Source organism: Amblyraja radiata, chromosome 27 (assembly GCF_010909765.2).
Source record: "Amblyraja radiata isolate CabotCenter1 chromosome 27, sAmbRad1.1.pri, whole genome shotgun sequence".
Classification (NCBI taxonomy): Eukaryota; Metazoa; Chordata; class Chondrichthyes; order Rajiformes; family Rajidae; genus Amblyraja; species Amblyraja radiata.
The window spans coordinates 34,710,346-34,738,091 of record NC_045982.1 but is presented as its reverse complement, the minus strand read 5'-3'; the positions used below and the strand labels follow the sequence as shown (position 1 = coordinate 34,738,091).

At 44.8% G+C, this 27,746-nt stretch overlaps 1 protein-coding gene across 1 annotated transcript; it reads right to left on the bottom strand.

The window, feature by feature from the left end:
- Positions 1 to 132: 132 nt before the first annotated feature.
- On the bottom strand, positions 133 to 27,746 carry dnali1 (dynein axonemal light intermediate chain 1). Its single transcript, XM_033045490.1, has 6 exons — positions 26,593 to 27,746; positions 20,579 to 20,712; positions 9,632 to 9,801; positions 8,506 to 8,684; positions 4,713 to 4,877; positions 133 to 1,177 (listed from the first exon to the last, which is right to left on the bottom strand). Exons 1-6 carry the CDS (start codon positions 26,671 to 26,673, stop codon positions 1,142 to 1,144), a joined length of 765 nt encoding a protein of 254 aa, XP_032901381.1. The 5' UTR covers positions 26,674 to 27,746; the 3' UTR covers positions 133 to 1,141.

Here is a 27,746-nt window from a genome sequence, read left to right as displayed (position 1 = left end):
CCATGTTGTCTCATTGGCATGACATGACTTAAGATACATTTCAATTGAGAACAAGACAATACTGAATGTGTGTTGATGACTGTAATTGTATAACCCAATGAATGAATTAATAAACCAAGCAAACTTCAAATACAAGTTTAAGAAATTTATTTAAAGAAACAAGAATAGGTACATTATTCTAAAATTTATAGCAGTTGGTACAATGACAAAAAATTATCCTGTTATGAAAATAGTGTGATTTTGTTATAAGAAAAGATAAGATATGGAACAGAATCTCAATGCCTAAAGGAGTCAAAAGGGATGAGTGGTTTGCTATTTTTACTCGCTTGAAAATGCCAAAGAAATTCTATTCTAATCAGTATCCCGTTCAATACAATGGTTGTGTATTTTAGGTTTTTCTTTGTTAACCTGTTTTATACAAATTGCTAAGGTGAGTTGAGATCAATAGTTACAGTTGACTGGTATCTCTGTGAGATTACTTGTAGATAAATGTCCCCAAGAATATATTAGATATCATAAAATCTTACAAAACACTAAGGATCAAATAAATAAAATACTGCTGAAATGAAATCAGTATTCTCACATTTTGGAAAAAAAAGTGTACTACTTTGCAACTTTTTGAGCGAATATTAATTACGCTAATCACATTTGCATGTTTTAAAGATTTACTGAGAATGAGGACTGAAACAAACTTGAAATCTACTTAATAATTTTGAAAAGAATACCTTTTGAGTGGATTTGTTTTAATTAACACTTGTGGAATTATTGCTGTGTAATTTCATTCCTGGTGTATTGTATTGAGTAATCCGATATTAGTGCTGTTTCAGGTACTGTGGTAAATATGGTGACATTTAAACATTGCCAGGACTATGGTCAAGAGATTTCCATGGATCTGCCAGCAGAGTGAGATTAATGGAGGTCATAATTAATGTTGAAACAAGTGATATATTGTAGCTACTTGAAACAATGCATTTACAGATGCAGTGTATCTTGGCCCAATTCTGACAAAAAGCCTTCATATCATTAAGATTCTTTCCCATAAACACCAACCTTTGCGTGTGAGGAGATTGTACACTGTTGATATCACAGTAGTATTGTGTATGAAAAGTCTGCTCGAAAGATTGTTTTTGCAGAGATGATTTCATTTCCTTGGAGAAATTATGCCGTCCAGTTGTGCCTAGAAGATGAAAAGATGTTTAAAAACGGACTTTGCTTTTTCATCAACATTGAGGCACACAATGTACTAATTCCAACAATAACTATTAAGCGCCCAAGCATTGCTTGGACACAGAACCAAAATGGCATTTTAATAATCCCCAAACGCAGGGTATTTTCAAGTGTACAAATGCATTGAATTAATTCAATTGAGGCATTATGTGAATTGAATTGATATTGATTTAAAGGGACAGACCAATTCCAATTTATCCCAGTTGTAATCCTGACACTGACCCATTCACGTGACAGGTCACAATCAGTGTTACAATTGATACACTTAGTGCCATATTGTAACAACAAGCAGCCAACCGAATGATCAGTGAGAGGTGAATAACATGTAGCATGCCAAGTACTTAATGAAGGGGTGGAAAATAGGAACTTCATACTGCTGTTTTGTCCACTAACAGCAGAATGTGATTTCCCTAACATCTACTTGTCTGTAACTTTGTACCTTGGATTGTGCTCCATACGTGGTGACTCTTTGCAAAACCAATCATTTCACTGTGACATGTATTGTGTGTTGATAAATTAATAATACATCAATCAATCCATTTTGGTGTGGATTAATCAAATCAATTGAAGAAAAGTTGGTAAATTGATTGGACTTTGGAGTTTAATCACACAGGGTCTGATTAGGAACAGTCAACATGGATTTGTGCCTGGAAAGTCATGTTTGACTAATCTTGAATTTTTTGAAGAGGTTACTAGGGAAATTGATGAGGGTAAAGCGGTGGATGTTGTCTATATAGACTTCAGTAAGGCCTTTGACAAGGTTTCACATGGAAGGTTAGTTAAGAAGGTTCAATTGTTGGGTATTAATAGTAGAGTAGCAAGATGGATTCAACAGTGGCTGAATGGGAGATACCAGAGAGTAATGGTGGATAACTGTTTGTCAGGTTGGAGGCCGGTGACTAGTGGGGTGCCTCAGGGATCTGTGTTGGGTCCACTGTTGTTTGTCATGTATATCAATGATCTGTGGTAAATTGGATTAGTAAGTATGCAGATTTGGAAAGTGGTGAAATCATTGGACAAAGTCAGCATGGATTTATGAAGGGTAAATCATGTCTGACGAATCTAATAGAATTTTTCGAGGATGTAACTAGTAGAGTGGATAAGGGAGAACCAGTGGATGTGTTATATCTGGACTTTCAGAAGGCTTACGACAAGGTCCCACATAAAAGATTAGTATACAAACTTAAAGCACACGGTATTGGGGGTTCAGTATTGATGTGGATAGAGAACTGGCTGGCAGACAGGAAGCAAAGAGTAGGAGTAAACGGGTCCTTTTCACAATGGCAGGCAGTGACTAGTGGGGTACCGCAAGGCTCAGTTCTGGGACCCCAGCTATTTACGATATATATTAATGATTTGGACGAGGGAATTGAATGCAACATCTCCATGTTTGCGGATGACACGAAGCTGGGGGGCAGTGTTAGCTGTGAGGAGGATGCTAGGAGGCTGCAAGGTGACTTGGATAGGCTGGGTGAGTGGGCAAATGCATGGCAGATGCAGTATAATGTGGATAAATGTGAGGTTATCCACTTTGGTGGCAAAAACAGGAAAGTAGATTATTATCTGAATGGTGGCCGATTAGGGAAGGGGGAGATGCAACGAGACCTGGGTGTCATGGTACACCAGTCATTAAAAGTAGGCATGCAGGTGCAGCAGGCAGTGAAGAAGGCGAATGGTATGTTAGCATTCATAGCAAAAGGATTTGAGTATAGGAGCAGGGAGGTTCTACTGCAGTTGTACAGGGTCTTGGTGAGACCACACCTGGAGTATTGCGTACAGTTTTGGTCTCCTAATCTGAGGAAAGACATTCTTGCCATAGAGGGAGTACAGAGAAGGTTCACCAGACTGATTCCTGGGATGTCAGGACTTTCATATGAAGAAAGACTGGATAGACTCGGTTTGTACTCGCTAGAATTTAGAAGATTGAGGGGGGATCTTATAGAAACTTACAAAATTCTTAAGGGGTTGGACAGGCTAGATGCAGGAAGATTGTTCCCGATGTTGGGGAAGTCCAGAACAAGGGGTCACAGTTTAAGGATAAGGGGGAAATCTTTTAGGACCGAGTTGAGGAAAACTTTTTTCACACAGAGAGTGGTGAATCTCTGGAATTCTCTCCCGCAAAAGGTAGTTGAGGCCAGTTCATTGGCTATATTTAAGAGGGAGTTAGATGTGGCCCTTGTGGCTAAAGGGATCAGGGGGTATGGAGAGAAGGCAGGTACAGGATACTGAGTTGGATGATCAGCCATGATCATATTGAATGGCGGTGCAGGCTCGAAGGGCCAAATGGCCTACTCCTGCACCTATTTTCTATGTTTCTATGATACTAAGATAGGTGGTGTTGTGGATAATGAAGTAGATTTTCAAAGTCTACAGAGAGATTTAGGCCATTTGGAAGAGTGGGCTGAAAGATGGCAGATGGAGTTTAATGCTGATAAGTGTGAGGTGCTACATCTTGGCAGGACAAATCAAAATAGGACGTACATGGTAAACGGTAGCGAGTTGAGGAATACAGTTGAACAGAGGGATCTAGGAATAACTGTGCATAGTTCCCTGAAGGTGGAATCTCATGTAGATAGGGTGGTAAAGAAAGCTTTTGTGTGCTGGCCTTTATAAATCAGAGCATTGAGTATAGAAGTTGGGATGTAATGTTAAAATTGTACAAAGCATTGGTGAGGCCAATTCTGGAATATGATGTACAATTCTGGTCACCAAATTATAGGAAAGATAGAGAGAGTACAGAGGAGATTTACTAGAATGTTGCCTGGGTTTCAGCACCTAAGTTACAGGGAAAGGTTGAACAAGACAGGTCTTTATTCTTTGGAGCACAGAAGGTTAAGGGGGGACTTGATAGAGGTATTTAAAATTATGAGAGGGATAGACAGAGTTGACGTGGATAAGCTTTTTCCATTGAGAGCAGGGAAGATTCAAACAAGAGGACATGATTTGAGAATTAAGGGACAAATGTTTAGGGGCAACATGAGGGGGAACTTATTTACTCAGAGAATGGTAGCTGTGTGGAATGAGCTTCCGGTGGAAGTGGTGAAGGCAGGTTTGTTTTTATCATTTAAAAATAAATTGGATAGGTATATGGATGGGAAAGGAATGGAGGGTTATGGTCTGAGTGCAGGTAGATGGGACTAGGGGAGAATAAGTGTTCGGCACGGACTAGAAGGGCCGAGATGGCCTGTTTCCGTGCTGTAATTGTTATATGGTTATATTATAATCAAATATTAAGGCAACACACAGGAAATGCAAGTTTGCTAAAGTACATTGATATATAAACTAAAAATGAAAAGAAAAATAATTTCACTGTGTCTTAATATGAGAATTAATCAAGGACACTAATTCTGGTTAGAAATTTGAGTGAGCATTTCCCCATAGGCAAATAAGCAGTGAATAAAATGGCAATGGGTCCAAGCTACCTGTGCAGCTATCTCCACTCTAAGCAGTCAGAGACAAGCTCCAGTTTAAATTGTTCGGCTCACCTTAAGCTGTTGATTGGTTCGTTTGAGGAACTGAATTTCCTCTGCATGCTTCTTCTCCTCCACTTGTCGTCTTTCATTCTCTCTTTTCTCTATTGCTTCACACTTGGCTTTCTGTTCATTCAGTTGTCTCTCCAGGTCTTTCTTTTCTGTTTCCAAATCCACGATCTAACAAGGAAAAGTTTCCAATCAGAAACCGTAACAATGTCCATTTTAATCTCAAGTAGAGTTTAGTTTATTGTCACATGTACTGTGGTACAGTGAAAACCTTTTGTTGCGTGCCAACTAGTCAGCGGAAAGACAACATATGATTACAATCGAGCCATTTACAGTGTACAGATACATGATAAGGGAATAACGTTTAGTGCAAGGTAAAGCCAGTAAAGCCCGATCAAAGACAGTAGATAGTAGTTCAGGACTGCTCTTGAGTTGTGGTAGGATGGTTCAGTTGCCTGATAACAGCTGGAAAGAAACTGTTCAGGATTAAAAACTGTCCCTGAATCTGGAGGTGTGCATTTTCACACTTCTACATCATTTGCCTGATGGGAGAGTAGAGAAGAGAGAGGGGCCAAGGTGCGAATGATCCTTGATTATGCTGTTGGCCTTGCTGAGGCAGCATGAGGAATAAATGGAGTCAATGGAGCGAGAAAGGGCAGTCTTTTATAATGTAATAACGTCTTTGCAGGTACTAGCTCTTTAAATTTCCTACCGATAACAAAAAAATATTTAAAATATATGATATTTCAAATATAAGAGTAGTGCAGTTTGTTATTCTATTTATTTTAAGAGGTATTTTGAGGGGTTTTATCCACTATTAGCTATTCTATCATGATCATGCTGTTCCCTTAAGAGCAATGAACAACTTTCCAACAAGCAGTGTATACAACACAGGATCAAGCCCTTCAGCTCACAATGCCTGTGTTGAACATGATGCTGAGTTAATTCCTCTGCCACACATGATCCACATCCCTCCATATCCATGTGCCTATCGAAAAGATGTATAGAGTCATAAAGTGATGCAGCGTGGAAACAGGCCCTTCGGCCCAACTTGCCCACACCGGCCAACATGTCCCAGCTACAATAGTCCCACCTGCCTGCGTTTTGTCCATATCCCTCCAAACCTGTCCTAGCTATTAGCTATTCTATCCATGTACCCGTCTAACTGTTTCTTAAATTTTGGGATAGTCCCTGCCTCAACTACAGTGCATTCAGAAAGAATTCAGACCCCTTCACTTTTTCCACATTTTGTTACATTACAGCCTTACAGCCAGTTCCCCCCCCCCCCATCTCTTTTCCTTATTTTTAGTTAGTTTAGTGTTTTCTTTTGAGGAGTTCTAGCTTTTTTATGTGTGGGGGAGGGTGGGGGGAGGGGGAAACTAATTTTCAGGGTCCCTACCTGGTCGGAGATGCAGCTTTTCTCCGGGCTGCAGCTTTGACTCGTCCCCGCGGCCTACCAGCGGGCCTGGAGCGGCGTCTCCTGAGGGGACCGCCTGGAGCTTCGGCACCGGCTCAGCAGCGGCGGCGGCACCGGCTCAGCAGCGGCGGCGGCACCGGCTCAGCGGCGGCGGCGGCACCGGCGGCAGCGGTACCGGCTCGGCATCGGCGGCTGCGGGTCGGAGGACGGCGGTGCAGCGCTGAAACTCCGGTAACTGGAGCTGGGTCCGTTGCGGAGCTGCGGGTCTGTGGAGCGGCTGCGGGCGGCGGCGCTGAACTTTCCATCGTGAGCCTGGGATCTCTTGATGAGATCGCCAGTTGAGCTCCATTCGACGCGGCCCTGTCGGCTCCAGAAGCCACGGTCTCGAGTAAGGAGGCCCGGCTATGGGTGGACATGGGGATGGGACTGGACTTTGTGCCTTTCCCCGCAATGGGAACCATTGTGGGGGGATGTTTTGATGTTGAAACTATCTATTACTGTCATGTTGTATTCTTTTTTTTATGTGCTGCATGGCAAAAAGAATTTCACTACACCTAAAGGTGTATGTGACCAAATAAAATTTGAACTTGAACTTGAACTTATTCTAGAATGGATTAAATTCATTTTTTTTATCATCGATCTAATACCCCATAATAAAGCGAAAACAGGTGTTAGAAATGTTTGCAAAGTAATTAAAAAGAAATAACTGAAATATCACATTTACATAAGTATTCAGACCCTTCACGCAGTACTTGTTGAGGTACCTTTGGCAGCGATTACAGCCTCAAGTCTTCTTGGGTATGATGCTACAAGCTTGGCACACCTGTATTTGGGTAATTTCTCCCGATCTTCTCTGCAGATCCTCTCAAGCTCCGTCAGGTTGGATGGGGAGCGTCGAAGCACAGCTATTTTCAGGTCCCTCCAGAGATGTTCGATCGGGTTCAAATCCGGGCACTGGCTGGGCCACTCAAGGACATTCGCAGACTTGTCACAAAGCCACTGCGTTGTCTTGGCTGTGTACTTAGGGTCGTTGTCCTGTTGGAAGGTGAACCTCCGCCCCAGTCTGAGGTCCAGAACGCTCAGAAGCAGATTTTCATCAAGGATCTCTCTGTACTTTGCTCCGTTCATCTTTCCCTCGATCCTGACCAGTCTCCCAGTTCCTGCCGCTGAAAAAACATCCCCACAGCATGATGCTGCCATCACCATGCTTCACCGTAGGTATGGTATTGGCCAGGTGATGAGCGGTGCCTGGTTTCCTCCAGACGTGACGCATTCAGGCCAAAGAGTTCAATCTTGGTTTCAACAGACCAGAGAATCTTGTTTCTCATGGTCTGAGAGTTCTTTAGGTGCTGTTTGGCAAACTCCAAGTGGGCTGTCATGTGCCTTTTACTAAAGAGTGGCTTCCGTCTGACCACACTACCATAAAGGCCTGATTTTGGTAGAGTGCTGCAGATGTAGTTGTCCTTCTGGAAGGTTCTCCCATCTCCACAGAGGAACTCTGGAGCTCTGGCAGAGTGACCATCGGGTTCTTGGTCACCTCCCTGACCAAGGCCCTTCTCACCCGATTGTTCAGTTTGGCAGGCAGCCTGCTCTATGAAGAGTGCTGGTGGTTCCAAAATTCTTCCATTTAAGAATGACGGAGGTCACTGTGCTCTTCGGGACCTGCAATGCTGCAGAAATTGTTTTATACCCTTCCCCAGTGTCTCGACACAATCCTGTCTCGGATGTCTACGGACAATTCCTTCGTCTTAATGGCTTGGTTTTTTCTCTGCCATGCACTGTCAACTGTAGGACCTTATATATTTATGTAACTGTGATATTTCAGTTATTTCTTTATAATTACTTTGAAAATTTTTCTAAACCTGTTTTCGCCTCTTCATTCTGGAGTATTGTGTGTAGATTGATGATAAAAAAAAAGAATTTAATCCATTTTAAAATAAGGCTGTAACGTAACAAAATGTGGAAAAAGTGAAGGGATCTGAATTATTTCTGAATGCACTGTATCTACTCTGGCAGCTTGTTCCATACACCCACCACTCTTTGCGTGAAAAAGTTACCCCTCATATTCCTATTAAATCTTTTCCCCTTCATCTTAAACCTATGTCCTCTGGAACTCAATTCCCCTTCTCTGAGCAAGAGACTCTGTGCATCTACCCGATCTATTCCACTCATGATTTTATAAGATCACCCCTCCTCCTGCGCTCCAAGGAATAGAGACCCAGCCTGCTCAACCTCACCCTATGGCTTCGACCCTCTAGTCCTGGCAACATGCTCGTAATGTTTGCTAATAGTGCCAGACGTCTGGGAAAAATAAAAGTGATATTACTAATCCATTCATGTGGGTCATGTGGTTATAATTTGTAACCAACAGTAAATGTTTACTCTTTTCTCCATGTCAGTTTTGCCCTCTTCTGCTTGCAGAGCTTTCCTCATCCCAAAGGCAACGCTGCTTTCATACAGGGTCTGGTAGGCAGCAATGGTCATACGAATCTCATCACGGACCCGCAGCAGCAACAGACCACGCTCAGCACAGTTGATGGTCACCTGTCTGATCAGTTCATCTGCGGAAACACAAAGACAGCAGAGTACAACTCAACAACGCCAGCTCAGACTCCCATCATCCATGCTCCCCACCCACGTCAAAGAAATTGAAATCATTCTTTTTTGTTGGTTTAGTTTTGTTTACTTTAGAGATAAATTGCAGAAACAGGCCCTTCGGCCCACCGAGTCCGGGGAGACCAGCGATCCCTGCACACCAACACTATACTACACACACTGGGGACAATTTACAAATTTTAACCTAAGCCAATTAACCTCTTTGGAGTGTGGGACGAAATCCACGCAGGTCATGGGGAGAACATAGAAAATCCATACAAACACCATCTGGAGACAGGATTAGACCCAGGTCTTTGGCGCTGTAAGGTAGCAACTTTACCGCTATGTACCCACAACTGTCTAAAAATATTAACAAGGAATTACAGTTCATGATTTTAATGTACCTTCTGTTATGTTAAAGCTAACTGGACCTTTAAACCATTCTCTTCGGCTTCAAGAAAATAGTCCTGCAGTTGTATAGCTTGCCTTTATCACACCTGACACTATATCTGAATGGCATCATTGTACAGTGGCATGTGTAAGTGTCTTTCCATGGGAGTGTTGATAGAAGCAAATCAGGTTCTGTTAACATCTTTTATTCATTTATGCTAATTGGTTACAGTGGGAATATGCCAAGTATATACAAACCCCATATCAATGGCAAGTCTCAAACGAGTGCCAGTTCATGTTCATAAAAGCATACTGGCAGTAGTGCTGATGTCATTTGGCTTCTTTTCGTGTTTATAGCCAACCCCTGCCAACTGAAAATGCGTGTTTTCATTGTCCATTAATTAGAACATGACATTTTTATGTTACATTTTTTGCGCAATAGCACCACATTTATTGAATTGTTGTTGACCTCAGCGACGTTATTCATGTACTGAGTTGGTTAAGGAGGTGGCCAGTCACTTACCAAAGCACTGTGAGTACAGCTCCCTGCGGACTGGGCATATCCCCGTCTCTCGGGCTTGCCGCTGCTGCAGCTTGATGTCCAGTTGCTCCTGCAGATGGACCACATCGATGCGAGTACAGGGAGTGCTCGACACCTGCTGAATCCACATCTGCGAGTTCTCTGTCCATTCTCTGAAACACAAAGCAAATTGATCTGGGCTTGTTGGGCTCCTTAACTGCTTGCAGATTGACTGTCGATTCATTTAGAGTCACAGAGAGTCATAGAGATACAGCGCAGAAAGAAGCCCTCCAACTTACCCACACCCACCAACATGTCCCATCTACACGAGTTCCACCTGCCTGTATTTGGCCCATATCCCTCTAAACCTGTACTATCCATGCAGCTGCCTAAATGTTTCTTCAACGTTGTGATAGTCCCTGCCTCAACTACCTCCGTGTTCCATACACCCACCACCCTTTGTGTAAAAATGTTACCCCTCAGGTTCCGATTAATTATTTTCCCCCCTCACCTTAAACCTATGTCCTCTGGTACTCAATTCGCCTACTCTGGGCAGAAGACTGTGTGCTTACCTGATCTATTCCTCTCATGATTTTGTGCACCATCCCTCATTCTCCGTCACTCCAATTAGTCCTAGCCTGCTCAACCTGGCAACATCCTCGAAAATCGTCTCTGCACCCTTTCCAGCTTGACAACATTTTTCCCATAACATGGTGACCAAAACTGAACACAATACTGTAAATATGTCCTCACCAATCTATCTATATATAACAAAAGTTCTAATCTTGTTATCTTCCGGTTTGCGCGGTCATTCTATTTGTGCAAAAACGGTAGATGAAAGCGCTACCATTTTTCGCCAGCTGTTCTCCTGTGCTGTGATTGCACCAAGTTTTGTTCCGATCGATGGGCTAATGTAAAAGTTAGCGAGGTTTTTAAAAAAAATCTTTAAAAATGCGCGTGCGCAGATCGATCGCGCTCCTGCCGTTCAGCGCCGCATGGATTGGTCTTTTCTCCTGTCACTCCGCAGGACGGTCCGCCTCTTCCTGCGCCATCGCATCTTTACTGGAGCTGAGGACGGCTGGCGGTGGTTTCCAACCTGATACAATTTTCGGAGGAACCTGAAGCCCGGCGCGGAAAGCGGAAAATCTGCTCCCGGCAGAGGAGAACGACCAGCGACCACGACCAGCGCCTGCTGTGAGTTCGTATCGCACCATCAGTTCCAGCCCCTCCCCTCTGATCCCCCTCGCTGGGTCTTGCCCCCCTCCCGTGATACCCTCCTCTCCCCCACAACCCTTGTCTCCCCCACAACACCCCCCGCCCCCACATCCCCATCCCACAATCCCCAAACGTCCACACACCCCCTCCCCCACAACCGCCCACACCCTCCCACCCTCACATCCACCTCCCCCCACAACAACCCCCGCCCCCTCCCTCGGCTGCAGGACGCTCCCCCCCACCCCACCAGCACCCAACAGCCCCCGCCTGAAGCCGTCCCCATCCCCCGCTGAAGGATGCTCCCCCCCCACCGGACCCCCCCTGATGCTGACACGTCCCCAGCTGCAGGATGCTCCCCACCAGTCCCCGCCTGAAGTCGGTGGGGAGCAGCAGCGGTAGGCCGCGACAGGGTTAGGCAGTGGCAGGGTTAGGCAGTGGCAGGCAGCGATTGGCCACGATAGCGATAGGGAACGGCAGGGGTAGGCAGCGGCAGCAGGAGGCCACGGCAGTGGTAGGCAGTGGCAGCGCCCCCCCCCCCCCCCTCACCACTGGCCCCCACCCGCCTGAAGCCGTCCCCCTACCCTGGCTGCAGAACGCCACAAAAGATGCAACAAGCAAGAATGGACTGAATAAATCTCATCTTTAACGTTTAAATTGTTGTTATATTTTAAGAGTTATTCACATTTTAAGCTTTAATAAATCCCTTTTCCACTTGCCGTGCCCGTCAGCTGCGCCTACGCAGTAATACCTGCGTGTTCTACGTCACAATGGGAACCCAATGGGTGGGAATGGCTGCGCCGCTGGAGAGCCGCTAAGAGTGGATCGGGGGGGAGGTTGAGAGGGCATGGAGTGAGTGCGTGGGGGATGGCAAGGGGCGGCATGGGGAGGGTGAGGGGAGGGTTTTTTCCAGGAGCTGTAGTTTCATCCCACCCTCCCAAGGTGTACAGTTTTGTAGGTTAGTTAGCTTGGTATAATTATAAATTGTCACTAGGATCCTTGTGTAGGATACAGGGATTGCTGATAGGGGCATCCTTGGTGGGCCGAATGGCCTGTTTCCGTACTGTATCTCTAAACTAAACTAATCTTGATGACAAGAAACAGAGTTAACACTTAGTGTGGATATTGTTTGTTAACTCTGGATCGTGTTTCTATCTCCACAATGCTACCTGACTTGCTGAGTATTTTCAGAATGAGCAAGCCTCTGTCAGAAATTGATCTACTTAAACTACTAATGACTGCATACTTCAAAGATGTTAAAGGCAACTTGCAGTGAATAATCAGAATCAGAATCAGAATCAAAATCAGAATCGCACTTTATTTGCCAAGTATTCAGTGAATGAAGAGACCACAAAATTATGACAATTCAGTTGCCTTTACAAATGTGCATTATTTTAAATGTTTTTCCAACTATATCACAAATGTAAACAATTATTTGTATTACTTTATAATTTTAGAAGGAAAACAGTGCTGTCTTTTGTTGTGTGTATGTTTAATTTAGTATATTGTCACATGTACCGAGGTACAGTGAAAAGCTTTTTGTTGTGTGCTATCCAGTCAATGAAAGGCTACATGATTTCAATCAAGCGGCCTGTTGGGTACAGATACAGGATAAAACGAATTATGTTTAGTGCAAGATAAAGTCCTGTAAAATATGATTAAAGATAGTCCGGGGGTCTCCAATGAGGGAGGTAGGTACAGTGCGTGTGCGTGTGTGAAGGATACCACGAGGAAATCTTGCACACTGCTAATCTGACCTCATTCAGCATCTGAGAGGTGGATAAAGGTGGGGTATGCAGTGAAACTGGGCTTTGCTGCAGGACCTCAGCAACAGAACCAACAGCAGATTTGACATTTTGAATGTGTCAGTAAACATGGGGTGTCTGTCCTGAACCATGGCTTTATTTTCTGAGTTATGGCCAGGGCATAGCAGAAATATAGTGCCTCATTTAAAAGATTTATGGACTGCTAAATGCCACACAGTTCGGATTGTTCTACATCTGGAATGAAGGTTACGTGGGCTGAACGATTTCCCACGTCCTGTCAATTTGCAGCTCTTCAGCAGGGAGCTTATTGGAGGAAAGGAGAGATGTCATAAACCAGTTGGAAAGACTGAAAAGGGATTGGAAAAATGACACAGCCTTGCTTTACATCAGTCCACATTATCATGTGTCTGTTGTAGACTTATTGTACACTTCATGTAGCAGAGGTACAATGGAGATTAATTTCTTATGGAGCCATAATTGTGGCTCTCCATTAACAGAACATTGAGCAGGTCTTTTGGCCAAATTGTTTGTTCCAAACATGATGCCAAGTTTAAAATAATGTGATATGCATGTGATCCATATCCCTCCATTCCATTATTTCCATGTACCTATCCTAGAGCCTCTTAAATGCCACGATCAAATCTGCCTCCACCACCACCATGTGCAAAAAACTTGTCCACACACCTCTATAATACTAAAACTCTTTGTCTTGTTTGTGGCTGTGTGTGTGTCAATCTGGTTAATTTTCCTATTTTCTTGTAGGAGAGCCTTCCCATTTTCACACATTCTACTCACATTTTTCCCATTGAGGTGATAAACATCTTCCTGTCGCATTCCCACCTACATTTCCAAACTTTTTAATCATTTAAAGGTTTAAAAACAGCCCGAAACGAACCCATTTCGGAAAAAAAACCGCGAGTGACGTTACAATGCAGTCGCAAGGCAGTACGGCGCAATCTGGGAGGGAGGGGCACTCCAGGGGCTGGAGTGAGAGACAAGCCTGGGGCTTGGCATGGGGCCTGGCATGGGGCCGTGATAGGGGCCGGAAAAGAAGCCGATCTACAGCTGGAGTCTACAGCCAGAACTAGGCCGAGTACGAGAACCAGGCCCTGGCTCTGCTCTACGACCAGGGTAGGTCCTGGGGCAGGGAATGGGAGTGAGGGGAGGAGGATGCGGGAAATGAGGAGGAGGGAGATGGGGTGGTGGAGGAGGGAGATGTCCCCTCCCTATCTACCTTCACTCCCTCTCTCTCTACCCCCTCCCTCTCTCCCCTCCCTCCCCCTACTCTACCCCCTCCCTCTCCCCCGCCCTCTCACTCTCTATCGCCCTCCCTCTCTGCCACTCTCCCTCTCTACCCCCCTCTCCCTCCCTCTCTACTCCCCTCCACCTCTACCCCCTCCATCCCCCTCCCCCTCCCTCTCGACCTCCCCTCCATCTCTACCCCCCTCCCTCTTGAGGGAGGATGAAAAGGAGGAGGAGGGAGTGCTGGGGATGAGGAGAAATGAGCCACTATGCGTGAGTGGTGCAATATTGCGTTGGGGGAACGGGTGAATGGTGGAATCTTGCAGACCCAAAGGGTCTGCACTTGGTCTCGTCTTGTTTAACTTTTGCTACTCTCACCTTAAAGCTATGCCCTCTAGACTTTGACATTTCCACCCTGGGAATATTGTTCTATCTACTCTATGCCTCTATAATTTTATATACTTACCAGACCAAGCGGGACCCGTTGGGTCCCTGTCACATGGGAGGGCTGGCCCCGAACGCAATATTCCACCACTCACCCATAGCCCCCAGGCGCAGGCACGGCTGACAGGTTCCTGTTGTGACGCCAGAGATGCCCGTTGTGACGCGAGTCACAGCAACCCTCCCCAAGTGCAGCTCGCCATCCCTCTTCCTACCCCTATCCTCCTCCATTCCCCCTCATTCCCAACACTTCCTTCCCCCCTTTTCACCCTCCCTCTTCTTTCCCCTCTCCTCCTCCCCTTCACCACTCCCTCCCACACCTCTCCCTCTCTCCCCTTTCCTCAGTCACTCCATCCCTCCATAACCCCTCTCCCCTCCCTACCCCCCTCCTCTCCCTCTATCTGTTTAAATAACATTAAACAACAGCCCTCTCCTCGTCCCCTCCCCCACGTCCTCCCTCTCCTTACAACAATATTACAAATCTCTCATTGGACTGGGAGTCCTGTCTTTGTTAACATTGTCCATAACCCCTCTCCCTTCCCTACCCAAGTGGGAGCCGTTGGGCCCCGTTCCCCCAACGCAACCCGTTTCCCCAATGCAACCAGGAGTGGGGGGAGCAGAGGCCTCCCCGTGGGCCCGGAGCAGCAGCCCCCGGACCCCGTACCGGCTGGAACCCCAGCCCAGGACCCGGAGTCGCGCTCAGCCGTCGCGCTCAGCCGATCCCCCAACGCAATATTCCACCACTCAACCATAGCCCCCAACTGTGCAGGTCTGCTCATTTTTTCACCCTCCCTCATTTTAACCTTTTAAAAAAATTCTATTGCACGCACATTGTTATGTTCTCTAATGTGATGTAGGTGCCACCAACAAGGCCATCTTTTGTTATCCAAATCTAATAATTTTACTTCGGAGTCACGTGAGTGACTACGTGAAGAACCCGCCAGGACGCATGCGTGTCATCAGAGCCGTTGACTCTGACAAGTTGAAACGGCAAGCGGGGGGAGCATTCCCCTGCAGCGGCAGGTTTTTAAAACCAAGACCGACAGGTAAGGGAATTACTGCAGTCGTGTTTGTTTCCCGTGTCTGTTTCTTACAGGGGGAAAATATGGACAAGAGTCCACAAAGGCTGCACTGGCTGGGGAAACCACGGAGTTGCGGGCAGCCAGCAGCAGCTAAAGGCACCAGCATCACCGTGAGTGGGATCAGCTGTGCCCGACTTTGCACCCGCACCGGCCAGATCAACACCACGGCCGGGCGGGAAGACTACACAGACAGAGCCGTTGACTCTGACAAGTCTTCCCTGCAGTGGCAAGTTTTTTTAAACCAAGACCGACAGGTAAGGGAATTACTGCGGTCATGCTTTGTTTCCCATGCTGTTTTTCACAGCGGGAAACTATGGACAGGACTCCACAAGGGCTGCACTGGCTGGGAAGAACTATGGAGTTGCGGGCAGCCAGCAGCGGCTGATGGCACGAGATCACCGTTAGTGGGATCAGCTGTGCCCGACTTGGCTGACAAGTCGAACTGCAAAGAAATGCCGCGGGGACCAGCGTTACTGGGGCCAAATGGAGCGGCTTATGGAGCACATGCTCCACTGTGACAGACTCTGGGAGATGGAGTCTAGTCACAATGGGTATATAATACACCCATGGCAGCACCTTATCAGGGCTGCACAGTGCATCTCCCTCGACAGAGGGGAGTACTGGGAGCCAATTCTGGGCTGGCTCTGAAGAGGGGTTTTGCTGAAGGAAGAAATCAGTGTGCAGGGTGTGCAAGAACAAGGAAACCTCCTGGAAAAGGAGTCCAAGTTTGTACATCTAAAAACAACTACAGGAACATGGCTGTAATAGACACTACTGCCAAATATTTGGCACCGGAAAATGGGTATCCCTCAAAAATTTCCCACGGTGAACAGTTACATCTGAAAACACATTGGAACGGGAGTCAGAAGGCAGGATGTTTAGCTAAGACGCTGTGGCATTATTCTGCAATACGGAGTATGAGATTAATAGTCTCAGGAGAACGCCATCCGCCCAGCTTTAAACCCTAAATTTGCAGAGCTGTGCAGACCTGGAGGGATTAAACCACCAATATTACTACTTGGGGGAAACCTGTCAAAACAGGTAAAAGAGCTCAATAAGGAGGCCAATACCCTGGGGCTCATAAAGGCGGCAACAGGCAGGATCTCCTACACACGACAACAGCACCTCCACGCACCCACCAGCAGGAAGACACACAGAAGCTGGTGAAAGCTCAAAGGCCGGGCTACAGGACAGAGGTCTTTTAGGCCTAACCCAGACCGGCCTTCGTGGAAGACGTGCAACCCCAAATCCAAAAACCGACGCCACAACCTCTACGGCGACTGCAAGGAAGAAAACAAACTTTCCCCTGGTCACCATGGAGGTAGGGGGGTCTGGTCTCTTCCAAAAAACAGGAAGTGTAAATAACACAAATTGGGTGTAGATTACTTTTCTTGCGAGGCATGGAGTGCAATAACTACTAACACTTATTTTCTACCTAGTGTTCAGGGATATACAATTGAATTTGTGCACAAAATTTCCCGGTTCAGCATGTACCGAACTGAACGTTCGTGCGTTCACGATAAGAAAAACTGGAAGCGCATGCTGAACTGGAGAGGCTAGATGCTAGGGAATCATGGGGAAATCCCAACACGACTCTTTGGAATTCGTGTCAATATCTTTACGAAAAACAAAAAGATGTGGTTACCAATCATTCAGGTCTGACAAACCTGAATACATTGTGCAGTAAATTCATTCGAAATTGGAAACCTTTGTTACTGCCAAACAATTGATTCCATAGGCTACTTTATGGATTGCATCCATTAAAAGATGCTTACTATACGGTGCCTATGCGAAAGGATTATAGACGTTATTAATTCTAAGCTAACACCTTCCACCACTAAGGACTACTAGGGGTTCACCTTTGACTTAGTCTACATGTGGGTAACTTATCAAAGGAAGGTACTGACTTAACTGAGGCCAACAACCTCATTGACATCAGTAAACCACCTATTCGACTGGTAGCAAAGGTAATTGGCAATACTGTGGCCTTTCCAGCCACACTGTTTGACCTTTGTATTACCAATAATTACAAGGACAAAGGTATAAGCACTTAAAATCAATACTGGTCATGTGTAGAGCCCAATGAGGCTACCAATCTAAACAATCACAGAATTACAATGATAGGGGAAATATTGGGCATTGTTCAAACCCTATCATTGTCAGCAACCATTCAGTGGTGCTACAAACTGATGCCAGTGTTCATGGTTGGTGTGTTACTAACCCCATCTCTAGTTGTGGATATAGATGGGATGTACAAGAAGCATCATTGCTTCAGATACATGTCATAAACTACTTGAAAATGTTGGGTGCGTTCTATGGACTAAAATCATACTGTTCAGAAATGCATCACCTGCATGTTAGACTACAGATTGATAACACCACCATGGTGACATATACTAACTACATGGGTGGAATCAAATCGGTATCATGCGATAATCCGGCTAACACAATTTGGCAATGGTGTATTCAGAAAAACATTTGAATATCAGCTAGTTACCTACCAGGTAACCTCAAATTTAGTGGCAGACACCAGGTCACGCAAATTCATGACAAACATGGATGTTGGACCGCAAAGTGTTTGCTGATATTGTAGCATGATATGAAACACCAGAGATTGATCTATTGCATCTCGGCTTAATCACCAGTTGCCTATCTGTGTTTATTGGGAATCAGACTGGGGCATCAGCGATGGATGCCTTCTCGCTGCATTGGAGGGGGGGGAATTGTTATTTCTATGCATTCCCTCCTTTCTGCCTCATCAGTCGGGTATTACGCAAAATACAACTAAACATGGCTCTCCGTTCCGAAATAACCAGATTGTTGGTTCATCCCGTAACGGGCGGGAAAATCATCCCTACCATAATCTGTTCGTCAGCAGAATCTTAAGTAACCATTTCCGGACCTGGGACTAACGAACCGAACAATGAACATATACAGCGGCTCACAGGCAGTCCACGAAGAAACTATATCGGGTCCACATCAGGAAGTGGGAAATATTGTTCTAGGAACAACATCACTACTGTACGACGAACATAACTCTGTTCTGAAATTCCTGGCTAGCCTCCACTATGATGAGGGTCTCAGTTTAGTGCCACAAACTGCGCCAGTAGTGCCTTTTCAGTATTCTGGGGCAAGGATCAGAGCGTCATTCTGTCGGGGAATTCTCCTCATGAGGGGAATTTTTAATATTATCCCCAAGGACTAGTTTCCCTTATATGGTATATGAGTATAGTCCAACATTACTGAGGAATTGGTCACCAGCTACAGCTCTGTCCCTGCATAGACTTGCACATGACATGGTCATGCTTATGGCATTGGTCTCAGCACACAGAATTCAGTCTTTACATAAATCAAGGCTGGATAGTAACACCTCTTCTACGAGTAAAATAACTTTTTACATCCACGAATGAGTTTAACAGAACAGACCGGGATCGTCAGGCCTCATATAGAGTTCAGTGCATACCCAATAGATGATTGCCTATGCATTATGAGACATTTGTTCTTATATATAGAGAACTCTAAACAGCACAGAGGCAATGAGATGTGACATTGCAGAATCAAAATTAGATCTGTATCATGATTGCCCCATAAGACAGGGGCTATAATTGTTGTTAATAGATCATCATGGAATTTCAATGTCGGATTCATGTTTGAATACGTTAACACTATTTCCTCGCTTAGTCAATTAAGGCAGTTAACCATATAACCAACTACCATCTGTAGTTGTGAGGCATGGACTCGTTTCCACGGCATGAAATCACAGAGCTTTGAAATCTTCACGTAGTCACTCACGTGACTCCGAAGTAAAATAGTAAGATTAAACGAGAACTTACCAGTTCGAAGTTTGATCGTTATTTTATGAGGAGTAACGTTGAGGGATTACGTGCCCTCCGCTCCCACCCTCGATCATAAAGTTCAACTGGTATCCTTTTTCTCTAATCTTACTATGTTCAGGTCATTACTGTTATCTGTGATTTCACACCGCTGCTTTGAAGAATGACACGCATGCGTCCGGGCGGGTTCTTTACGTAATCCCTCAACGTTACTCCTCAAAAAATAACGATCAAACTTCGAACTGGTAAGTTCTCGCTTAATCTTACTATTAAACTTTCAATTTAGAGAGTAATTAAAAGGCTTTGCAATCACATATGTGCTGCCAGATTCTTCCCCTGAAGGGCATTTGCTGCCAAGGACTCATTGTCCTGGGATAGCAACATTGTAGCCGGTAGGGCTACAATCCCTTTGTGACATCATAGCTGCTCACTGCCAGTGCAGATTTGAAGAAATCCTTCTCAAAGTGGGATTTTGTAAAACTAAAAATGTTAATAACTTGTAAAATATAACATCAATCTGAACGAAAGTTGACACAACCCACCTCAGGACAATTGTGAGTAAGGTGGTGCAAAGATTTTAGCGCTATCATGTACCGTTTTGGCGTAGTTCCGGGATCACATACGCAGACAGACACACATGCAGGCACAGAAACATATAAGATGAGAGTTTTAGTAATATACTAGACCAAGTGGCACCCAATGGGTCCCTGTCACACGGGACGCCTGGCCCCCCAATGCAACCCGTTCCCCCAACGCAATATTCGACCACTCACCCATAGCCCCCACAGGAGGCCTGGTCGATCATCCCACGCAACCCGTTCCCCAACGCAATATTCCACCACTCACCTGTTCCCCCATATTCCAGCACTCAACCATAGCCCCCAATTGTGCAGGGGCGTATACCCCAGCACTGCCTCCCCCTCCACTTGCTTCGAGGACTTCAAAAAAGAATTGCACTCCCCCTCCTGTTCAGCTAAAAACTTGCTGGAAGGACTGAGTGTTCCTGGATTGTAACTTTGTTGCAAGCTGGGCCAGCAAGGATTTGGATCCCAAGAGCTGCTCTTTTTTTTTTTGTCTGATATTATTCTTCACCAAGTTTCAGTCATCGGAGCTGCAATACACATACAATACTTGTGTGGGTGCACATTCAGAGACCAAGTTCCACATCACTGCCAGTGTGCTCAGTGAAATGAATGAGAGATTGGGCCTTATACTGAACATCCACACAGGCTGAAACAAAATTAATCTGAAATACGCTATCAAGCAAACAATAAAATGGATTGTATAACGTAATAACTATTTTCTGTGGGCTAGAATCCTCATATTTATCTGCCAAAGGCGAAGTGACTTGCCAGATAATTCCAATTGTCTTACCTGGGTGGTAAAATTGCATTTAAAATCTCCTCAGTCTGCTTGGTGACATCCACTGCAGTCGCTTTGGGCTTTGGAGGACTTGGAATAGGTGATGTAGATATGGGTTGCTGGGGACTCACCTTCAATGCACGTGCCTGGAATTACAAAAAAAAAGTAAATTATGCACCTTAGACATTTAGAGGTGTGTAATCCCTGCAAGCACTAATCATGGCAGATGAGTTGAAGGAGAGATACTCTGAAAACAGATTAAAAGTCAGGAGATAGACACAAAATGCTGGAGTATCTCAGCCGATCAGACAGCATCACTGGAAAAAAAGAAATTATGATGTTTTGGGTTCTTCAGACTCTGAAACGTCACCTATTCTTTGCGCCAGAGATGCTGAGTTACCCCAGCATTTTGAGTCCATCTTCGGTATAAGCCAGCATCTGCAGTTTCTTCCGACAAATAAGAACCCAAAAACCCTTTCTGAAATGTGGGAATTTCTGACCTGAGTTGCTTAACCACTGATCAAAGTGGTGATTCCATGAAGGATGATTCCATTAATTGATTATTGGTATTTTGTAGTACATCACGACAATCTGCTTTAACATTCTACACACTTTAATTAGCCTCTTGCTGCAGTAGTTTAGGTTACAAATGACACAATACAGATAGTTAATACGTGCAATTCCAAAGTAAAATCTTTCTTATTCTTTAACAAACAAAAATTATGGCTACAAATGAATCAAGACAATGACAACTTGTCTATTATGGAATTTGGTCAGTGATACTCTTGGCTCTAAGTTAGAAGGTAGTTGATTCAAGGCACGACCAAAGATTTGAGCACAACATATATACTGGTACTAGGGCCAAGTTGCAAATTTGGATCCTTGGCATATCTGCTGCAACCAGAGGTGTAACACTGGTTTCAATACCACCTCCCTCACCACCAACCAGAGGGGTCAAGGAGAGAGCGTTCACATCGCGGCCCTGTTTCCACCAATCTTTCCACCACCAAGCACAAGAAGCGCAAGACAGACACCATTGTGCAGATGTCGAGAAGTGTGTTCAGCTCTTGCTGACCAACTTCTAATCTTGTGTGTGGACTCGACAAGAAGAAGACCACCAACCAGAGACCTAATCATCTCGTCCAGTTGAGACAAAGATTCACAAATACATCCACCAACCTCACCGACTGTAAGTAAAGTAAATGTATTTATATAGCACGTTTAAATCAACTCGCGTTGAGACCAAAGTGCTTTACATAGGGGGGGGGAAGAAAAAAAATATGAAGGAGATAACAAAAAGTCAATGCAGTGTCTTTCACAATGGCATGACCAAGCACAGAGCAGGTTAGCAAATTTGCAGAGCACCTGGGCTCTCTCCAAGGTGGCTGGGCTGAGCACCAGTTGCATGCCATTTTAATACCCCTTCCCCTTCCCAACCAACCTTAGCTTTCACCAAGAGTCAAAAATGTTTAGCTGTGCAGGAAGGAATTGCAGATGCTGGTTTAAACTGAAGATAGACATAAAAAGCTGGAGTAATTCAGTGGGTCAGACAGCATCTCTGGAGAAAAGGAATAGGTGATGTTTTGGGTCGAGACCCCTCTTCAGATGGGTACAATTGGCATATGTACCAAAATGGAACAATGCAATTCATACTTGCAGCAGCATAACAGATACTCAATACATTACTCAGTACTAACATAGTACTCAATACATAGCATAATAAAATAAAACAAAAACAGTTCAGTAAAAAAAGAAAAGAAAAGAAACCCAATATTAGAGCAAAACAAAACAAAAACTTGAAGTCCCCAATGCAACCAAGGCAGTTTGGAGTATTGTTGGTATTTCTAGCCTGATGTTTGTATGGAAGAAGCCGTTCCTGAACCTGGAGGTCACCGTTTTCAGACTACTGTACCTTCTTCCCGATGGCAGGAGTGAATGAGAGGGTGACCAGGTTCGTGTGGGTCCTTGATGATGTTGGCTGCCCATAGATACCTTTAATGGTGGGGAGGTCAGTACCTGTGATGGACTGGACAGTGTCCACACTTTTTGTTATCTCCTTCATACCAGGGTGTTTACAGGCCTTGATGCAACCAGTCTATATGCTCTCCACCTTACAACTGTAGAGTACTCCACTGCCAGAGTGAGGCCCAACACAAACTAGAGGAGCATCACCTCATTATGGGGAGAAGGCAGGAACGGGATACTGATTGGGAATGATCAGCCATGATCGCAATGAATGGCGGTGCTGGCTCGAAGGGCCGAATGGCCTACTCCTGCACCTATTGTCTATTGTATTATGTCTGATAGTCTTCAACCCAATACTATGAATGGTGAATTTTCCTCTTTCATGTAATCTTTTCCTCTACTCTGTTTCTCCTTCTGACCCACGTTTGTTCTTCTCATTATTGTGCTCTTTCCCTCTCCACCCCACCTGTACACTGTCACCCATTGTCATCCCCCTTCCCCGCTTGGTTCCATCCATCCACTACTACCCACATATTTCACCTACCCATGTCCCTCCATTTTCTGGTTCCATCTGCCCTTCATCTTATCCTTAGCAATTCCTGTTATCACCTTCCTTATTTAATAGATTTATGTCCTTGCTTATCATCCTCCGGCAGCTATCTCCACCTTCACCCCACCTTCCTCCCACCTGGTTCCATTTGACTATCATTTCCTGCTCTGCTTCCACCTATCACCCACCTACCCAACTCCTAATTCCACTGCTAGCCCTCCCCATCACCACTGGCTCAATCTGCTCATCTTTCACCCCTTCCTCAGTCCACCTATCATCTAAGCTCTCAGTCTGAGGAAGGGTCTCGACCCGAAATGTCACCTATTCCTTTTCTACAGAGATGCTGTCTGTCCTGCTGAGTTACTCCAGCATTTTGTGTCTATCTTAAGTGTAAACCAGCATCTGCAGTTCCTTCCTACACATATCATCTTACCTTTCCTGCACTCGTATTTATACTGGCTATCTTCCCTCACCACTCTCTCCATCTGATGCGGAGCCACCTGAAAAGTCGACAATTCGTTTGTGCTGCTTGTCCTGCTGAGTTGTTCCAGTGGTTTGTCCTTTGCACCAGATTCCATTATCTGAAGTCTCTGGAGTATCTGATGGCTATAAAGCCATCCTTTATATATATGTGAATTACTAGAAGGCAATTTCAGCATAGGTCTTACAAATATTGTCATTTGATCCCCCTGCCAGAAATGCTCACTAAACCTACTTCCTGACATCTTGATAATGACTGACTAAGGATTATCAAATCAACTCTGGTATTAAATAGAGGTCCTGTCCTTGAACGAATAACCTTGGAGATTAAAGCCTGGGAGCCTTTCATTCAGACTCTGCCCCCGCGAAAAAAAACCTTATACCAAGTCATGGAAAGGGGAATCTTTGATTAGGCAGATGGTTGGACAGAGATGAAAAGACAAAATTTGTGAGATAAGGATAGAATATGTGCGAAGTCAGAGAAAGCAATATAGGTGGAGTGACCGTCAAGGCTTGCTGGACTGCCCTGTTTCTAACTCCCCTTCCCATTCCCATACTGGGGAATTCCGCAGAGGTCGATACTGGGGCCACTACTCTTCACGTTGTATTTAAATGATTTGGACGAATGGATTGAAGGCTTTGTGACCAAGTTTGCGGATGACACGAAAAAAGGTGGAAGGATGGGCAGTGTAGAGAAAGCAGTGTTGGGAAAGACTGGAAGAAATAGACCCTGCAGAAGGACTTGGACAGGTTGGCAGAGTGAGTAGAGAAGTGGCAGGTGGAATATAGTGTAGCAAAGTGCAGAGTCATGCATTTTGGTAGTAGGAATAAAGACGTAGACTAATTTCTAAATGGGGAGAGAATCCAGAAATCGGAGGTGCAAAGGGAATTGGGAGTGCCATTGCAGGATTTCCAAAAAGTTAATCTGCAAGCCAAATCGGTAGTAAAGAAAGCAAACTCAATGCTAGCATTTATTGCAAGAGGGCTTGTATACAAAAACAGGGATGTAATGTTGGGGCTCTATAATGCGTAGGTACGGCCACATTTGGAATATTGTGAGCAATTTTGGGCACCATTTCTGAGAAAGGATGTGCTGGCTCTGGTGAGGTTCCAGAGGAGATTTACAAGAATGATCCCAGGAATGAGTAGGTTAACCTATGATGAGCGTTTGTCGGCATTGGGCCTGTACTCACTGAAGTTTAGAAGAATGAGGGGGGACCTCATTGAAACATACAGAATGGTGACAGGCTTGGAAAAGGTGGATGTGGAGAAGATGTTTCCACTAGTGGGAGAGTCTAGGACCAGAGGTCAAAGCCTCAGAATTAAAGGACATTCTTTTAGGAAGGATATGAGTAGAAATTAGTCAGAGGGTAGTAAATCTGTGGAATTATTTGTCACAGAAGGCTGTGGAGGACAAGTCGATGGATATTTTTAAGGCAGAGATACCTGTAGATATATTTTTGATTAGTACAGGTGTCAGAGTTAATGGGGAGAAGGCAGGAGAATGGGGTTAGGAGGGAGAGGTAGATCAGCCATGATTGCAGAGTGGACTTGATTGGCCAAATGGCCTAATTCTATTACTTATGACCTTATTTTTCCCGGGTCCCCTCCATTGCCAGAGTGTGGCCATGTGAAAACTGGAGGAACAGCACTTCATGTTCCGCTGGGGTACTTACAATTCAACGGTATGAACACTGAATTCTCCAATTTTAGGTACCATTCCTTCCTTCCACTCTTCCCTGTGCCACCTGTAGCTGCACCTATTTCTTCTTTTTCCTCTCCTCTTCCACCTATTAACAACTCGTTTCACCTATCGTTCTCCAGGCTTTGTTCTCACCTCCTTTCTTCCAGCTTTCTCCCATCCCCCATCATAATCAGTCTGACAAAGGGTCCAAACCAAAATGTTACCCATCCATGTTCTCCAGAGATGCATCCAGACCCGCTGAGTTACTCCAGCACTTTGTGTCTTTTTTTGTAAACCAGCATCTGCAGTTCCTTATATCTACCAATTTACAGGAACCTGGCTCAGACTTTTCTATTCACGTGGCTTCCCCATCTCTATATCAATGAGTTGCCTTTCTTGGGTAGAATAAATTTTCAGAAGCATTTGGCAGTTGTTCAAAGAACCGGTCAGTTAAACCAATGGTTATGACTGCATCTGCACTGCAGCCTGAGAAAAGATGTCAATGGGAATGTGGCTTACATAACCATCAAGGATTCCAGAACAACAAATGGCATAACTTCAAAGGCCTAGGCACGCTAAAGAAGACGACATGCGAGTTAAAGACCATGTGAGATTGAATTGTGAAAGACCATGTGAGACTGCAACGGGACTCTACTGTCTGCTGTTTCAGCTTTCAACTATTACGCCGTATATGCTAAAATTGAAATAATAGACCATGATGAAAAGAAATACTGTACAGGGAGAAAATGGTGTGATGGACTGGTCAGGCAAGTCAAAGACTGAGTGCAGTACTACTAAAGGGATACACTGAAGAAGGTAAAAAAAAGCTCCCCAAATGGCACATGGAAAATCATTAAAGGCTTTGGCTAGGATGTTCTCAAGGATCTGGACATATTGAAGTTGGATTTAAAAAGTGCATGGAATTAGCTGAAGGATATATAAAAAATGTAGAATTTTAGAAATTAATAATTTGAGAAACAAAACCAGTTTGAGAAGATGATGACACTAGTTTGCAGGGAGAACAATTAGGAAAGGCAATAATTGACAATGTTAGAGGGCACTCCATTGAAGGTTTCTAAACAGACATACATCTTTATCAATGTGATAAAGAGCAGGAGGGGCTCCCAACATGTCTGCCATATAAGTCATGCACTTCCCGTAAGTCATTGGATACCGCTAAATGTATTCTTGCTTTCCCCAGGAATGCAATGATTAAGTGTAGTTGTTAGGTTTGCTGAGTGAATTAGGTGCAAATAACTCCCAAGGGTTATTCCCTGGAACCAGTATGACCAGCCAAAAATGGAGGCTCGGTGGAGGATTACAAGGATTACAGACAGACCCGCTCACCTTGGCTGACTTTTTCTCCGTGTTCCTGCTGACAAGTAGTGGATGATCGTATTTCAACAGAGAGTCGATTGGGGGGATCATATTTGCAGCTCAGACCTGCTTTGACCTCGCCTAGTTTATCTGTCTCTGGCCTGTCTCTCTATTTCCTCCAGTCTTTCTCTCTATCCCAGTTTATTCTGGACTTCCCCAATATCCCTATTTGTTTCAGTTTATGCGCATCTCCTTTACTCCCTCTCCTGATTTATTTCTCTCCTCCGAGCGTGTCCCAATTTCTCCTGCTATCTCACTCACACACAGTTTTACCCTTCCTTATCCCACAGCTCCCAACCTATCCTCTATCTCCCACTTTCTCTATGTCCCTCTCTCCTGCTCTGTCCTACCCTCCCTCTCTTTATCTGTTAATCTATCTTTGTCGCCACTCTATGTCCCACTCTCTCTTCCTGTCCCACTCTTTCCTCTCAGTCCGGCTCTCACTTTCTTTATCCTCTCCCTTTCTCTAGTCTATCACCCTTTCTCTCTCTATACTAATATACCTCTCTCCCAATACCCCACTCTCTCCCTACACCCCACTCTTTATCTTCCCTTATTTTCCACTCACCCTAAACCCTATTTCTGTGTACCCTTCTCTTTCCCTATACGGTAGTCTTCTGATACCTCACTCTCTCTCCTCTATCAATACCCCTCTCTATCTCCCCATATCTCTCTCCCGCTCTCCCTGTAGCCTCTCTCCCTCTATCTCTACTTTTCTCCCTCTCGCCTCTATACCCCACACTATATATACCCTCTACCCTCTCACTATATATGTATATCTATAAACCCCTCTCCCAAGACCCCACACTATGTTCCCATACACCACTCTATGCCCTGCTCTCCTCTCCCACTCCCTCACTTTCCCCCTATGCCCCTCTCTATCTCCATGTACCCCACAATTTATCTCTATACCCCACTCTCTCACCTTATTCTCCACCTCTTACTCCCTAATTTATCCGTGTACCCTATTCTTTCCCTATACTGTATTCTCTTCCTATACCCACTCTCTCCCCATCTATCAATACCCCACTCTATCTCCCACTATTTCTCTCCCTATTCCCTTATTACCTCTATCTTTACTTTCCCCCCTCTACCACACTCTCCCTCTCCCTCTACCACACTCT